This window comes from Rattus rattus, chromosome 5 (assembly GCF_011064425.1).
Source record: "Rattus rattus isolate New Zealand chromosome 5, Rrattus_CSIRO_v1, whole genome shotgun sequence".
In the NCBI taxonomy this organism is placed as follows: domain Eukaryota; kingdom Metazoa; phylum Chordata; class Mammalia; order Rodentia; family Muridae; genus Rattus; species Rattus rattus.
Window position 1 is genome coordinate 105,742,968 of NC_046158.1, and position 18,073 is coordinate 105,761,040.

Genomic DNA, 18,073 nt, shown 5'->3' on the forward strand with positions numbered 1-18,073 from the left:
AGTATATGAATGTAGGATCTCAGCCAATTTAGTCTAGCTACATAAAGATGAGGTGATGGAAGATTAGGGGGGTTGAGTGAGCTGCCCAAAGTCACACAACACAACTGACAAGTACCCCAGCGCTGCCTTGTGAGTGCTCTTGACTTAATCATGAAGGCTGGTATGGGTGTTACTGCCCTTAGAGGATGCTGTATTCAACACCTCAAGCTGCTTTCCTTGTTTCTATATGGAGTCTGTTTCCCCCTCCGTCTCCTCCCTCTTCTCTCTCTGCTTACTTCTCTCAGGCTCTCTGCACTTCCTCCTCTTCCCTCTCTTAGCTTTCCTTCACGCTGTCGGGGTGACATTTCTAGTGACAGCGTTCTCCAACCCCACAACACAGATTTAACTCCACACAGACTAGAAAGTCTTGCAGGAGCATCTGCGGCTGTGGTGCAGGATATTTGTCTAAGTACTCAGAACTCTGGATATTGAAATATCTATGCAGAATATTCAGAGGTATCAGAGCTTTTTCTTTTAAATTTCCTATTATTAACATTTTTTAAAAGATTTATTTATTTATTATACATAAGTACACTGTAGCTGTCTTCAGACACACCAGAAGAGGGTATCTGATCTCATTACAGATGGTTGTGAGCCACCATGTGGTTGCTGGGATTTGAACTCAGGACCTCCGGAAGAGCAGTCAGTGCTCTTAACCACTGAGCCATCTCTCCAGCCCATTATTAACATTTCAATAAAAGAAACAGAAGTAATGACTGCCTGCTATACCAGATAACTAACAAAACATTCATTTATTTACATAAATATTCATGGTTATCTATATGTGATGCTAAAAAAAAATCAAGCAATAAACATTTACTACTTGTGTTCCAGGTATTTAATAAAATTATAAAACTATATATAAAACCTCAACTTGTTTTTTGAGACAAGGTCACACTATGTAGCTCAGTTTGTCCTCGAATGCTATATAGACCAGGCTAGCTATATAGACCAGGCTGGCCTCAAACTCACAAGAGATCTGCTTGTCTCTGAGTGCTGGAATTAAAGGTGAGCTCCAACACACCCAGTAGAACCTCAACTTTTAATTTAAAGCCTCTAAAATCTTGCGATATAAAGTATGATTATCTCACTTATTTATTTTTGTTTCTGAATCAGGGTTTTATGCAACGCAAGGCCTTAAACTTAATACACAGTCAAGAAAAACCTTGAACTTCTGATCTTCCAGAGTCCTGGAATTACAAGTGCATACCCACCAATCCTGATTTTAATTATCCCCTTTTTTTGCAGCACTGTAGGGTGGGGCCAGTAGGATGGGTGTGTCTAAGACAGGGTTTCTTGGAACTCAACTCAGTAGATCTGGCTGGCCTCAAACTCACAGACCTACCTTCCTCTGCTTCTGAGTGCTGGGCTTACAGGTGTGCACCATGTTTAGATTTATTTTATGATTTTATGTGTATGAGTATTTTGCCTGCATGTGCACCATATGCATGCCTAGGGCCCTAAGAGATCAAAAAAGGTTGTCAGATTCCCTGGGACTGAAGTTACAGAAGCCACCATAGAGAACCTGGAATTTGAACCCAGATCCTCTGCAAGAGAAATATATCCTCTTAACTGCGCCAACCCTACGGCCAAACATTTCACTACTTAAACTCATAAAATCGTTGGGTAGTGGTAACGGATGTCTTTAATCCCAGGCAGAGGCAGGCAGATCTCTGGGACTGAGGTCAGCCTTCTCTAGACTGAGTTCCAGAACAGCAGGGCTACACAGAGAAACCCTGTCTCTAAAAAACAATAAACAAAAGACCACAAAAATGTTTTAGGTCAAGTGTGGTGGCACACAACTTTAATCCCAGTACTTGGGAGTCAGAGGCAGGTGGATCTCTATGAGTTTGAGCACAGCCTAATCTAGAGCCAAAGAAACCTGTCTTGAAAGCAAGCAAACGAATCAAAATAATTTGACTATCCTTTATAGATTATTTGAATGAGCTTTGGTTTACATAAAGAAAGTGCTCTACTAACTTTTACTAGATTTGCTGTTTAATCTACCTCCATATTTCTTTTTCAAAAACACTACTTACCTCCTCACCAAAATTTAGCTGTTTAGACCAATGCTTGCACTGTTAGTAACTATTTTGGGAGACATTTGTATGGAACCTTTGACATTAACTATTTGGTTTTTTTTATTTATTACTTATTGAGTCAGGGTCTCATGTATTCCAGGATGGTCTCAGACTCCTATAATTGAGATTTTTAAAATATTTTTATAATAAAATATTTTTATTATAAAAATATTTTTAATATTTTTAATATTTATTTATTATATATACACTGTAGCTATCTTCAGACACACCAGAAGAGGGCATTAGGTCTTGTTACAGATGGTTGTGAGCCATCATCTGGTTTCTGGGATTTGAACTTAGGACCTCTGGAGAGCAGATGCTGCTCTTAACTGCTGAGCGTCCCTCTGGCCCAGCTGAGGAGTCTTTAACTCCTAGTCCTCCCAGTCCTATCTCCCGCATGGTGGGATTACAGGTGTGTGTCATCACACTAGCGTATGTGGATCTGGGGACCAAGCCAAAGATGTTGTGTGCTGGGTAAGCATTCCACTAACCAAGCTCTACGCCAGCCTGATGTAAGCTGACATTTCAACACTTTTTAGAGCTTTCTGCCTAGGGCTATGCACAAGATCTCCTACAGTGCTTCCTGTGAAAGTCATAAGAGCGGACAGACTACTGCTTCTAGCCCTTTGGCTTTTTCTCCAGACAATATAACACGACATAATAAAAAGAAACAATTTTTACCAATTATAGATGATATATAGTATATAGAAGAACCAGTCTGAACATCAAATCTTCTACAATATGCAATCAACAGACCTAAAAGAAAATCCACATTATTTTCTTAAAACAATAACAACATTACAGATCCAACTGCTAGAATGGATGGCAATATAGGTTGTTGTATTTCACATTTCTTTTTTGAATTATGAAAGCATTTAAGTATCTTAAATCATGAATGAAATTTCATATGTTGATTTTTTAAAAAATTTGATACTTTAGACGACATTTTCCCCAAGCCAAGCAACAGTAGTTGAAAAACAAAAACTTTATTAGGTGCTCAAGACTCCATGTTAGAGAGAAAGTGTTTTCATCCTTCGTTAAAACACACACACACACACACACACACACACACACACACACACACACACACACACACACACACACACACACACACACACACACACACACACACACACACACACACACACACACACACACACACACACACACACACACACACACACACACACACACAACACACACACACACACACACACACACACACACACACACACACACACAAACACACACACACACACACACACACACACACACACACACACACACACACACACACACACACACACACACACACACACACACACACACACACACACACACACACACACACACACACACACACACACACACACACACACTCACACCAAATGGAATTACATGAAATCTTCCACACAGCAAAGGAAGCAAACAATAGAAGAGACAACTTATACGGTGAGATTATCTATTATCTGCAAAACAAATCTAACAAGGGCTGATACCCAACACATGTGAGGATCCCAAACAAGCCAACACGTAAGAAAAAAACATAACCCAATGAGAAAATGGGCAAAGGATTGATCAGCATTTCTTGGGTTTGCTCAGTAAGGCCAAGTACTTGACGATAAATAGCAAAAAATTTAAAAACAGACCAGGTCCAGTGACATTAGCTTGTAATTCAAGGATTTGGGAGACTGAGACAGCCTGGGCTACATATCAAGGAATCCTTAAACAAACAAACCTAAGATGTGACTCGGCAATTCCAATGAAGTTAGTATGTTAAAGAGATACATTCCATATTCAGAAGAGCCAAGATATAAAACCAATCTCTGTACTTATTAATGAACGAATGGTTAAAGAAATGTAGCATGTATACAAAACCAAGTAATGGTCATCTTTTAAAAAGGAAACTGGCCTGCAAGGATGGCTCTGTGGATGAAGCTTGCAGCCCGCACTGCCCGGAGTTTGGATTCCCAGCACCCACATGTGATAGTACCTGTTGATGGTGTCAGTGCTAAGGGGAGGCAGACAGGTGGATTTTAACGGCTGCCCAACCTACTTGAATCAGCAAGCTCCATATTCAGTGAGGATCCTGAATAACGTTGAGCTGGACATTGGACAGATGGCTCCACAGTTAAGGGTGCTGGCTACTTTTCTTGGGGAGTGGGTTTACCAGCACCCACTTGGTGGCTCACAACCATCTGTAACTCCAATTCCAAGAATCTGATGCTCTCTTCTGGCTTCCATAGGCACAGCACACACACAGAGTATAGAAACATACAGGCAGGCAAAACACCCAAATACACAATGAAGAGATAAAATAAGGAAATAATATTTTTAAAGAGCCAGATATGGTGTGGTACAAAACTTTAATTCTAGCACTCAGGAGATTGAGGCAGAAGAATCTCTAAGTTCAAAGCCAGCCTGGCCTACAAGCAAGTTCCCCTAATACCTAGGACTATGTAGAAAGACCCTGTCTCAAAAGAGGAGGAAGAGGAGGAGGAGGAGGAGGAGGAGGAGGAGGGGAAGGGGAAGGGGAAGGGGAAGAAGGAGAAGGGGAAGGGGAAGGGGAAGGGGAAGGGGAAGGGGAAGAAGGAGAAGGAGAAGGAGAAGACGACGACACAAAGACAGAAATAAATAAGGTGGAGAGAGAGGGACATCAATCAGTCTCTAGCCTCCATGCACATCAACACACACACACACACACACACACACACACAGAAACAGGTTGGGGGATGTGAAGGACAGTGGAGTAGAGTAGTAGGGAGAGAGAAGAGCAGATAGGATGGAAATCCTGTCATTGGTGGTAACAGCACTGTGATCAATCTGGAGGACACTCTGTTAAGCAAGAAGCAGCCAGCCATAGAAAAGCAAATACTGTATTATCTCACGTGTAAATAAAACTTCAAAGACTTGACCTCATGGAAGCAGAGTGAAACAGTGGGACTGGCAAGCATTTAGGGAAGGAAATACTGATCAAAAGATACAAAGTTCACTCAGATAGAAATAAGTTCCAGAGACTCATCCAACAGCACATCGATGGTAGTTATGAGCAGTGCATTAGCCCGGAAACCTGCTGAGTGGATTTCAAGTGTTCTCGTGATAAAAGAAGGTGAGGTAACCTCTGCCAATAAACTTGTTATTCCACATTTCATACATACTTCAAAACTATATTGCATATAAAAATACACATTTTTTCTTTTTTTACAAGTGTGCCACCATTTTTCTCAATTTATATAAATGAACAAATATATGAGGGTAAAAAAATACATTGATAATATATCAAGAAAGTAACTTTAGTTCTTTTTTTTTTTTTTTGGAGCTGGGGACCGAACCCAGAAGAAAGTAACTTTAAATTACATTTAGAACAATGACTTAAATTTTAATACAAAGAATTGCATTTTAAAAATGTTTTTTTTTTTTTTTTTTTTTGGTTCCTTTTTTTCGGAGCTGGGGACCGAACCCAGGGCCTTGCACTTCCTAGGTAAGCGCTCTACCGCTGAGCTAAATCCCCAGCCCCAAAAATGTTTATTTATAAGAATGGAAACCAGGGTCTGGAGAGATGGCTTAGTGGTTAAGAGCACTGGCTATTCTTCCAGAGTGGTCCTGAGTTCAATTCCCAGCAACCACATGGGATCTCACAACCATCTGTAATGGGATCTAATGCTCTCTTCTGGTGTGTCTGAAGACAGCTACAGTGTACTCACATACATCAAATAAATAAATAAATAAATCTAAAAGAAAATGGTAATGGGCAACCTTCGGGGGGGGTAGAAGGTGGGGGGAAGGTAGGAGGTGGGGGGACCTTCTAGAATGTACCAGAGACCTGGGAGGCGAGAGACTCTCAGGACTCAAAGGGAGGAACCTTAGATGAAATGCCCAACAGTGGGAAGAGGGAATTTGTAGAACCCACTTCCAGCAGAAAGACAGGGCATCAAGTGAGGGATGATCATCCCACAGTCAAAAACTCTGACCCAGAATTGTTCCTGTCTAAAAGAGCTGCAGGGGCAAAATGGAGAAGAACCTAAGGAATAGGAGGTCCAGTGACAGGCCCAAAGTGGGATCCAGCTCAAGGGGAGACCCCAGGGCTTGACACTATTACTAAGCTATGGTGTGCTCACAAAAAGGGACCTATCATGACTGCCCTCCAAAAGACCCAACAAGCAGCTCAAAGAGTCAGATGCAGCTATTTGCATCCAACAAACGAACAGAAGCTGCTGACCCCTGTGGTTGAATTAGGGAAAGCTGGATGAAGCTGAGGAGGAAGGCCACCCTGTACAAGGACCAGCAGCCTTAGTTAACCTGGACCCCTGAGATCTCTCAGATACTGGACCACCAACCAGGCAGCACCACCAGCTACTGTGAGGCCCCCTAACACATATACAGTAGAGGACTGCCAGGTCTAGGTACAGTCAGAGAAGATACACCTAACCCTCAAGAGACTGGAGGCCCCAGGGAGTGGGGAGGTGTGGTGGTGGTGGTGAATCCTCATGGAGACAGGGGTGGGGGTGGTATGAGATGTGGACAGAGGGTAGATGAAGATAAAATATGAAGTGTAAAAATAAAAGATTAAAAATTTTTTAAAAGTTTATTTATTTTACGGGCTTGAACATTGATTGTACCTGTATGTATGTGCATGTATGCATATGCACCATGTGTGTGCCTAGTGCCTGTCAAAAGAGGCATGAGATCCCCTAGAATTGAACTTGCAGAGTTTGGATCACTGGGTGAGTGCCAGGAATTGAACCTGGGACCTCTACAAGAGCAAGTCTGGTAACGGCTGAGCCATCTCTCCAGCCCCAATACTAAGAATTTTAAAAAATGAAATGCAAGCTGATATATGCAAATATATAAGCAAAAACAAAAAACCCTCAATACCCATTTTTAGAAAAAATTTGTTGAACATCACCGAAGAAGAAATCTCATGTTATATGCATTAAATACATACTTTAGATGTGCATCTCCAGTGTCTAGCCAGGTAACTCTCCTTGACCCTCCCTTCCACAATTTCCCCATATCTAGCCTGAGTCTCACATCCAGTGTCCTAGCCTCGTCTGGTCCCTTGTCTTGAAACCTCTAGTCTTCCAGCAGGTGTCTGCCTACCCCAACCTACAGACTAGTGTGACTGGTTCCCCACTGGATTGTCTTTTATTATAAGGCCATGTAAGCTGGGGTTCTCTTCCTTTTCTTCTTCAACCCTACCTTGCTGACATCCCTAAAGCACTCCCTAAAATATCACTACTGCTATCAAATAGGAGGAAATGAAACATGTTCTTCTGGAAAAGGATAAATCGATCCTTGCTGTCCCAAGGCACCTTTTAGCAGCAGACATTTTTCCTTGGCTGTCCCGAGGGTTGATTTCTTTTACCCTTCACAGTGCATTTTTTTAAACCTCTGTCATTGATCTCAGTTCTAATAACAGCCAAAAATTATAGAGCTGTGTAACTTTTACCAGACACTGTGAACATCATTCTTGAAGCTGTAAGTATGCTTCTGCTAAAGTCACTACATTCACTCACCTGGAACAATGATATCTCCGAACCCCAGCACTGAAACGGGCACTGAGCACACACTCATGACTGAGTAACCCATGAGCTTTGGCACCCTGATAACTACTGGCAACTGTAAGAAAGAAAAACAAGAGAGGAGGGGGAGGGCAGCAGGGAGAAGGAAAGGGAAGGAGGAAGAGAGAGGGAGAGAAGGAGAGAATGAACCAGTAACTCTCTTCCCAATCTCTCTTTTAGGAAGAGAAATACTGACACTGTAATAATCGTTTTGATGTTTTTAGAATGATTATTTGAAAAAAATCAAACTAAAGATGACATAAACATACACATACATAATACGTACTGAAACTGATTGTACAAAAAACTTGAAGGAATAAGACGTAGTTTTTAGGAACTACATCCAACACATGGAGGATGAACAGTATGCACATACTCCCCCCACAGCTAACCTTTACATTTTTATTTTCTTTTTACCAAGAATAGGACTCGGATCTTGACGAGTTTTGTTGTTGTTTTGTTTTGGTCAGTCTACATTTTTCCCCACCCAAAGAAGAGCTTCCTCACAGAGGATATGATTTAAAGTCCAATGAACTTATCCGAAATACAATTCTTACTTTCTCATGGGGAGCTGAGTGCAGAGCAGTGGCTTCCACAAAGTTTCCATCATTCTAGGATGAAACCCAAGTCAATAGGTATTTAATAATTTAGAATAACTAAGAAAATGGCTATCTTTGTGAGAAATAAGTTTGATAACACCTTAGCATGCACCCATGACCAATGAGCTACAGTAGGAAGCAGACAGGCAGACAGCAACTGGATGAGCATTGCTGTTCACACCATCCCCACCTTTTCAGCATTCTCGAAAGGCCCAGCAGCAAGTTCCACCATGATGCTCTCTCCATTCTAAAGGGAGGAAGAGATGTTGTTCAGTCATCTAAAGAGAATAACCTAGCACAACCCAAGGATGACTGACAGCGCCTGGCACACAGCCTACTGCCAACTGAACATGGGCTATCAACTGCCTCTTCCACAGACTCTACAAACAGTAGACATTGAATCTGAAACAAAACACAGCTCGCACACCACTACACTTTTCTAGAGCTCAGTAATTATCAGATGGGCATATTATCCAAGTACACCTGGAGATCTGGATTATACTGACATCTAACATGTTAATAGGTGGTGAACTTCAAGTATTTTAATATTTTAACTATGTGTATTATGGCTCTTAGTCATTTTCAGCATCAGAAAAGAAGACACTAGAATTCTTTAAATTTAGCTTTCTACCAAATATAAGTAACCTTATTTGAATAAAAATGCACTTGATCTTCTGGTATTTCCTACAACAAAATCATAAAGCCAAATTTGAAAAGACCCAACGTTATAGAATATGACAACTTTCTTCAGCCTGATTCCCATTCGGGGTCAACCCTGCCTCCTTCCTTTGATCAACCCTAGCATCCTCCTGAGTGGAAGCTTCCTCCTGTCTGCTGAAGTCTTTTCTGTGGGTAGACAAGGTGTTCACAAACAAGTTTTCTCCTGTAACCCTGTCTGCCTGGAGGTGAAGCTTTGAGGCTAAAAGTATACAAAGTGACCTTTCCGTTGTTGTTTTCATCTAGCCAAGGGTGACCCTGAACTCCTGAGCTGCCTGCCTCTGCAGCCAAGCTCTGGGATACAGGTGTGCACCACCACACTCTGTGTGAGGCATCTGCTTTTATGCTTCATAGGAAAAAATGCATCAGCAGACCAGGGAGAAGACATACAAACTGGATTTTGAAAATCATAAAAACCAGGAATGAGCAGCATCTGACATACGTTTTTCATGACCTACTAAGATAAAGCACAGAGTCACAAGGCAGGCAAAGGGTCAAACCGAGAAGGTACTAATGGACATTTACAACAGTGAGTCCCAACAGCACCTCCAGCCTCTTGTACTACAACAGATTTGCTAGAAATCACAGGCCTGAGGTTAAAGAAAGTGAAAAATGTACTAATCACACAAAATGTAAGACTCAAATGATTCATCCTTTAGAAGGCCTGTGCCTTTAAAACTCCACCTGACATTAAACCGACACCAAGTTTAAGATGGCTGAGGGGAGGGTACCTCAGAACCTGGCTCCCCTTTCCTGCTGCACTTCCAGTGCACACTGAGGACTGTCTGCTTTGTGAGGACAATGGAGAGGGTTTGGGGTTTTTGTTTTGTTTGAAACAGGGTTTCTCTATAAAGCTTGGCTCTCCTGGAACTCACTCTGTGGACCGGACTTGCCCTGAACTCATGGTGATCCACTCCTCTGCGTCCCGAGTGCTGGGTTAGAGGTGTGTTCGAAATCAACAGTGTTTCCTTTTGATTAACTGCCTCTGACAGAGGATTCTACAGGACTGTTTTGCTTTGCACCAAATAAAATTAAAACTAGCTTGGACAGCTTTGTTTTGGCTTCGGGATCTCACTATACAGCCCTGAGTGGCCTGGGATGTGATTTTTAAACTAGGCTGGCTGAAAATTGGCAATCCTCCTGCCTCTGCCTCCCCACCCCCACCCCAGAATACTATGATTATAGGCATGTTCTGTCTTGCCTGGCTTGAAAACACTCTTTTTAAAAACTCCCAGTTACAGTTACAATTCACACTTGCTGGTTTGGTGCTTTTCACCTTTTCATTGCTGCAAAGAGCTGACCTTAAGATGGGGGGTGGGGGAGGCAAGTGCTTGTGAAACAGTCTGAGTAGGAATACTTTGGGATAGTTTCAAATCTTTATTTCCTAGTTGCAATTTTAGCTCCTCCCCAGGGTAGATGTTTGTCTATATGGCTGGCAGTAAATGTCAGAAGTGTAGGTTTTTGCAGTGTTTTAATAGATGATATAGTGCCTGAAGAAAGGATAAAAGCCCAGTGAAGGGGCTAAGGAGGTGGTTCTGTGGTAGAGCGCATGGCTAAAATACACAGGTCCTGGGTTCTACCCTGAGTACAGCACTAACAATAACAAAAGCCAATGGGAAAAAAAATAGTCATCATCAAACATGAAGTAGCTAAGAGACACAAAGAATGGAGGGCCAACAGAAAGTTACAAGGCAAGGTAATTAGTACTATGCTCCTGATATGAAAAGGCCACGACGGGAGGGAAACTGAACAGATAATGGAAGACAACTGGCTCGCTTATTCCGCACCTTTTCCCACCTTGTTAAGGAGCTGGCGGTAAACTGAGAAACGTATGACTTAGGAGCTTACAGACATAGAACCAGAGGACAGACAGAATGCACAGAAAGGAAAGTGAATTCTCGAGCCCTGGATTGAATTTTTACTGAGGTCAGCCTCAACCCTGGCCTCAATGAGCAGCCTGGATACAGGAGACCTTGTTGGTATAGAAAGATCAAGTTGGGCCTGGCTGTGGTGGCACACCCCTTTAATTCCAGCACTCAGAAAACAGAGGCAGGTGGATCTCTATGAGTTCAAGGCCAGACTGGTCTACAGAGTGAGTTCCAGGACAGCCAGAACTGCACAGAGAAAACTTATTTTAAAAAACCAATAATGGGGTTGGGGATTTAGCTCCAGTGGTAGAGCGCTTGCCTAGCAAGCGCAAGGCCCTGGGTTCGGTCCCCAGCTCCGAAAAATAGAAAAGAAAAAAAAAAACCAATAATAATAATAACAACAGTTTTTTTCTGAAAGAAAGATCAAGTTGAGTTCTTCAGCCAAAGGAACTCTAATGACGTCGAAAGCTGGCATTGCTTCTCGCAGTAGACTGGGACCTAAAGCACCGGAGGGGCTGCCAGGGTACACAGTACATTCCAGGCCTGCAGAGTTGGTGTGCTAGTCTGTTCTTCTCAGATTAGTTCTCAGAAATGAGGGTATCAATGACACACTCTCTCCCTTCTTCCCTCCCTCTCTAAACTGTCCACAGTAGACACTGATCGTAAAAAAGACTTTTAAAAGGAAAGAAAAATTACAGACATTCTCCCTTTATACTAATCAGAAATTCCTTATTTTCTCTAATAAGCAACTGAAAGCTTGCTTATTAAAATACCCTCTAATGAAAGACCAATTTCAAAGGCAGTTTCCTTCAGGAAATTAAAGTTCACTCCGGAATACAAAATCTGCAAAACCAACAATCTATGAGGACTCCCTTCCTGAGACTGGCAGGATGGCTCAGCATTAATAGTACCCACTGCTCTGGCAGAGGACCTGGATTCAAATACCTACAATGGGTGGCATCTGAAGGTCTGGAACAACAGTCTCAGGGACAAGAACGCCCTGTGAGCCTCTGTGAGCACCAGGCATGCATGGGGTAACATAAATACATGTAGGCACTTACTCATATACATGAAATAAAAATAAACACTTAAAATATTTAAGGAGCTGCATGTGGCAGTGCAGGGAGTGGTGTCACATGTCTTTAATCTAGAGGCAGGCAGATCTCTGTGAGTTCAAGGCCAGCCTGCTATACATAGAGAGCTCTCTATCTGCCAGGGCTATGCTGAGTCAAAGCAAAAAGATTTAAAAGAAGAGTTTCATTGCTTTGAAGGCTTTGTTATGAATTTAAAATGGTCATACCTTTGTGATGAATGGTGTTATGAAGACAAAGAACACGTCGTAGATGAGGAGAAGGCCTAGCAGTATCACACATGACTGTCAGAGAAAAAAGGAATTTAAAAGATCAAACTTCCCACATCTAAACTAACACATTAGCTTACTTTGCAAATACAAGTTAAATATACATTTAAACACCATTTAAAATGTGTTTTATAGTTATCTCCATGTATAATTTTATTTCATATGTCATTTAAAAACCCTTTACTTCCTGTATCCCGTTTGCTTAGGATCATCACTGAAGGAAAGAATGGTCTTCCCGACTTTAGTCTCGTGCGGCTTTAAGGAATGAACATGACTAACAGCAACACTCAGCAGCTGCCCTGGCCTGGGTCACAAGTGAGCACAATCAGGCAGAACGGACCCTCTGAAGCCTGGGGAGTGGTCTGCAGCTCAAGTGCATGGGAGTGACAAAAGTCATATAGACATTCGCGACATTTCGAGAGTGTAATTAAAATGAGCTTGTCTTTCTATCTATTGAAGTATTTACACCTCAATCATATTGTTTTAAAGTGGAAAAATCATTGCAGCTTTATAAAATAACATATTTTACCATGAAATTGGGTAACTTCATTGTTTTAATTAAGTTGAGACAGAAAGCAATTCCTAAGATATCCTGTAAAATCCAAGCCCACCTAAAATAAAAGAGAGAGAGAGAGAGAGATCAACCTATTATTTCATTCCATTATCTTCAGATGAAAGCTGTTATGGTTATGCCAATACGGGTATGGCTATGAACTGTCTCCTCATGCCCTCCTGCTAAGCCAGTTACTGTCCTGGCAGAAGAATGACTGCCAAGGCTACCTCAGAAGAATGTCAGATACAAGTACACATTCACCTTAACCTTTGCAGCTTTGCCTGTCTCCTCCTACAAAGACAGCTGCCAATAAAATCCTCAGTTTATATCTAGTCAGGTTAAACACAAAGGGAAAGCTAATTTAGTTATTAGAACTAATATGCATAACTAGCAAGCAATGATAAACTCAATAACTTTGGTAAATATATAAAAAGATTTCTAGTTCAACAATTTTATTAATAAGCAATTAACCATAAGTTATATATTTTTCCAGGTTTCCCTTCCTGCTGTGGATAGACCCTGGGCTGGCAAGATGGCTCAGCAGTAGAGACACCTGTGATCAAGCTGATGACCTGAGCTAAACTCCTTAGACCCCCTGGTGGATGGCGAGAACTGACTCAAATGTCCGGGACTGTCGAATACTGTCCAGTTATACGATGGTATGTACACACGTGAGACATAAACACAATATGCTTGAAATGATTTTTTTAAAAGAGGTGCTGTTGGTCTCAGCAAATGGACAGACACCTTGCATAAAGTCTTTTTTCTAATATGAAAGGCAAAACATTCCATATATTCTTCTACACACTGCTTTTATGGTGGTTAGTTTTGTCAATCTTACACCAACAGAATCATCTGGGAAGAGAATCTCGAAGAGGTTCTCGGGGTTGTATTGACCTCTAGGTTTATCTGTGAGGCACTTTTGTAACTGGGTTAACCGAGGTGAAAACACCCTGGATGTGGGCAGCACCGATCCCTGGTTGGGTTTGAACTGGATACAGGGAGAGATGGGTGGGGACAAGACAGCACCTGTGCATGCGTTTCCCTCTGCTCTTGGCTGTGGGTGTGACGTGACCACTGCATCAAGCTCCTGCCACCTCACCTTCTCAGCAGTAACAGACTGTCACCCGGAACTGTGAGCTAAAATGAACCCTTTCGCCCCTACATTGCTTTTTGGCAGGGTTTTAGATTGCAATAACAAGAATTAAAATATGACAGCTTTTTTCATTTAAAAACCCATTCTGGAAATCAGTGCGGACACCATCTGTTAAGGTTACAAGACACTACACTGAAACACATCGTAACTGAGCATATTTTAAGTCTAGGTGTTTAAGGCATAACCCGATTTCCTTCCCCACATGAGCTCAGATCCTTAGCCTAAGATCTCTTCATTTGCTGGGCTTGGTATCTTATGCCTGTAACCTCTGCATACAGGAGACAGAGTCACTGTACACTTAAGGCTAGAGTTACAAGTTAGCAATGGGGCTCATACAGAGATCCTGTTATATGACTTACTCGTTAAAAAATAAATCACCTGGTTTTAATATATGTTCTTAAATAAAAACAAAAAAATCCACAGTAACCATAATGAATACGATTCAGGAAAAGATGTAACACTGCTCATCCTTAAATTTAAAGTAAACTAGGGTTGCCATACCTGTCCTCATTTCGAAACACAGCCCACACAACAGCAACTGAGATGCACAGTCCAGAAAGGAAAATCAGGCTCACTTTAATGTTTTTGCCACAACACAAAATCCTAAAAATAAATAAAATAGTTAATTTGTGCTGCAGATAAAAAATAATGTCCACTTGATACAAAAAAAAAAAAGTGCCAAACACTAACAAGAAGTGATTGAAATATTAATCTTGCTGTCATGATTTTTTTTTCTTTTTCTTTTTTTCAGAGCTGGGGACTGAACCCAGGGCCTTGTGTTTGCTAGGCAAGCGCTCTACCACTGAGCTAAATCCCCAACCCTGCTGTCATGATTTTAATAAAACCATTGAGGCATAATAACTGGCTCAACAAAACCCCGTGTGGTAGTGGAAACGGTCCCAGTGCTTCCAGGGTTGATGGCCACCAACCACATGTGGCTACTGAACACTTGACTATGTCTCAGGATCCCAAACATAACCGGGCATGGTGGCACACACCTTTAGTCCTAGCCCTAAGGTAGTGCACACCTTGTCCCAGCACTTAGGAGGCAGAGGCAGACAGATCTCTGTGAGTTCGAGGCCAGACTGGTCTACAGAGACAGTTCCAGGACAAGGAGGCTACTGAGAAACCCTGTCTCATAAAACAAAACAAACAAAGGAACAAAAAAAATCTCAAACACATGGTTGACTTTAAACTCAGACAGGCATAAATACAATGTATATTGAATATACAGGCTTAAAGCAACAGCTGGCTTTTTCCTGTACTAAGTGGAAATACTAATTACATCATTTGCTATAGATACCTACGTGCACTGTCCACATGGCATCCGATGAATCAATGCAGCGAGACAGTTGTACAAGCTCATTGCTGATGCTATGCAGAAAATTGCTATCATAACATAAACTAGAAAAAAGCAAGAGAGATGTTAATTCTTTAGCTCTCTATCAGATCATATTTTCAACATGGTAACTATATCATTATCTGAAGTAGTTGCTAAGGTGCAAATGTGAATACCTAGAGTTTTAAAACTTGTAGTTTTATTTCCTTTAAACACTACCAGGGTTGCTTTATGTGGCTGAAGATGGTTCTAGATTTTCTATTATTTAATAATTCAAAGTCATGTGTTCATTACAAATATTTATAAATACGTAATTCAAGTGTAAGAACAGAAGGGTGTAAGAACCTTTGTCATACATGTTTGTGTGTACATAGGTATGCACATGTAGGCAGGTATGTGTAGAGACCAGAAGACAAACATGGTATTATTCCTCAGATGTCTTGTTTTTCTTTTAATTGTTTGAAACAGGGTGAGTCACTGGCCTGGAGGTTTGCCAAGCAGACCACTCTGACTGGCTAGCAAGCTCCAGGGACTAACCTGCTTCTACCCAGTACTAGAATTAAGAGACTGGAGGCAGGGGTGGGTGGGGCTTTCTGTGGGCCCTAGGATGGAACTCTAGTCTCCTTTACACAGTAAGCACTTCACCAACTGAGCTACTGCTCCTATTCCCCTTTTTGTGCCTCATGTAATTCACACTGGCCTTGAACTTGCTGGACAGCCAAGAATAACCATGAAAACTTTGATCTTCTGATCCTTCTCTCTCAGCTTCTGGAGTTCTGGCATTACAGGTGTGCACCACCACATCCACCTACTTTGACGCCTGGGATTGAACCAGGACTTTGTGTATATTAGGCAAGTACTCTATCAACTGACTTATACTCTCAGTGATTAAGAAACAACTTTTGTGGTAGCCTTGGCTGGCCTAGAACTTGCTGTGTAGATCAGGCTTGAATTTATAGAGATCTGCCTGCCTCCGAGCCTCCCTAGTGCTGTGATTAAAGGTGAGTGCCACTGGGCCTGGCTTTGGATTAATAAACTATTAATACGAATTTTTAGAAATGCAACTTAGGGATGAACACAAATATCTGTCCTGGGTATCAACCAACCATCTTATCCATGCGTTACTATGGAGAATTTATCTATAACAATTTGACCTATATTCAAACCAAATCTAGCTAGGCATGGTAGCCACCAACTCAAGATGAGCTTTGGCTGTACAGAAAGTTACCAGTCTAGCCACAGCTACACAGAATAATATTGGCTCAAGGGGGGTGGGGGAGAAGCACAAACAAAACCCACTCAAATCCATTTAAAGAAACTTCTTTGTTGCCATAAGATACCAAGGTAGCAAAATATGACAGGCATTATATACTATCCAGGTTTATCTGAAAATTATTTTAAGACATTTTAGTACTGTGTTGCCATTAAAGGGGAAGGAGTTATCATACTTTACAATATTCCTTTTCTGAACTTTCTAGAAAATATTGTGATAGAAATACAAGCTGTTCCTCCATTTTCAAGGCCTATTTGATTTTAGAAGACGTGTAGCTCAGGGATGGGGGTGAGGAACAGAGGCTGATATGAACACAGTAAATTTGGGGTGGTTTGGGTTTGGGCGAAGCTGGATAAGCCATTCTAAGTTCCCGCCCGAGTGCTCATATCTAACAGGTCAGGTCCATGAGATGAATACTGGGTTGTCGTAAGGACTGGATAAGCTAATCTATGTTGTCATGGACACTGCAGGAGTTCCTGTGATCACTGGCTGTGTGTGGTAAAAGAGCAGCGCATAGACACTCCATGGTCTGTCAACTGCATTTTGGTCTATCCTTGGCCAAGTTGCTTAACCAGAGCTGTAACAGTCTGGTAGAGATCATGTTTCCTGAGGCCATTCTGGAGCTTTAGTGCCTCGACCAACAGTGTGTTACCACTCTGGAAAGGATCCCACATGAGGAAAACTTTATTGTTCTAACTTGGTTCCAGCTAGTTTGGTTTTAGATGTAAGGAGTTTACCAGAAAGCACTCTCAAGATCAACATCAGTTACTTCAAGTATATCTTAATCACAAAATGGCAAGGACATTTCTAGGACAGCCAAGGCTACACAGAGAAAGCCTGTTTCCAGACAAACAAGCAAAAAGGTGAGGAAAGCCTTAGCAATTCAGTACGATTCTGTCAAGTTATCATGTACTGGAAAATAGCAGGCATCTTAACCATGAAGACTCGTTTAGGGTAAACAAAATCTTGCAATACCACATAAAGCATTGGCCAATCATAATTTAATACTATGTCCTGGGATAATTACGAGGTTGAATGATTTTCTTCCCACATTAAAAACCCCACTTGTAAGCTGAGCAGTGATGTACACCTTCAGTTCCAGCTTTTAGGAGGCAGAGGCAGGTCAATATCTGAGTTCAAGGCCAGCCTGGTCTACAGAGCAAGTTTCAGGAAAGCCGGAGCTACACTGAGAAATCTTATATTGAAAAAAATTCACTTGCAATTCTCACTAAAAATCAAAATATGCTTTAGGGTAGAATAGATGTCTTTTTAAAAATTATTTTTATTTTAATTATGTGTATACACTTGTATAAATGTGTATATGTGCATGTACCTAAGGAAGCCTGAGGCACTGGAACTCACTGGAGCTGGAGTTACAGGTGCTTGTGAGCACCTGACATGGAAACTGGGATTCTTCACAAGAGCAGTACGTGCTCTTAACAGCTGAACCATCTCTCCAGTCCCAAAATTTTAGGTTTTGAGACAGGGTCTTACTGCACAGTTCTGTGGCCTAGGCTGGCCTAGAGA

General features: G+C 41.6%; 1 protein-coding gene across 2 annotated transcripts in view; it reads right to left on the minus strand.

Annotated features, from left to right (window-relative positions):
* Positions 1–18,073, minus strand: part of Sppl2a (signal peptide peptidase like 2A) — a 43,862-nt gene that overhangs the window by 14,575 nt on the left and 11,214 nt on the right. The window contains exons 7-14 of one of the 2 annotated variants that reach the window (XM_032904144.1): positions 15,242–15,338; positions 14,436–14,537; positions 12,755–12,836; positions 12,166–12,240; positions 8,471–8,527; positions 8,239–8,292; positions 7,637–7,739; positions 2,802–2,876 (exon numbers count right to left, since the gene is read on the minus strand). In XM_032904144.1, coding sequence (XP_032760035.1) covers positions 2,802–2,876; positions 7,637–7,739; positions 8,239–8,292; positions 8,471–8,527; positions 12,166–12,240; positions 12,755–12,836; positions 14,436–14,537; positions 15,242–15,338 — 645 coding nt within the window. The remainder of the gene's footprint in view (positions 1–2,801; positions 2,877–7,636; positions 7,740–8,238; positions 8,293–8,470; positions 8,528–12,165; positions 12,241–12,754; positions 12,837–14,435; positions 14,538–15,241; positions 15,339–18,073) is intronic. The other variant, XM_032904145.1, reaches the window with a different exon arrangement.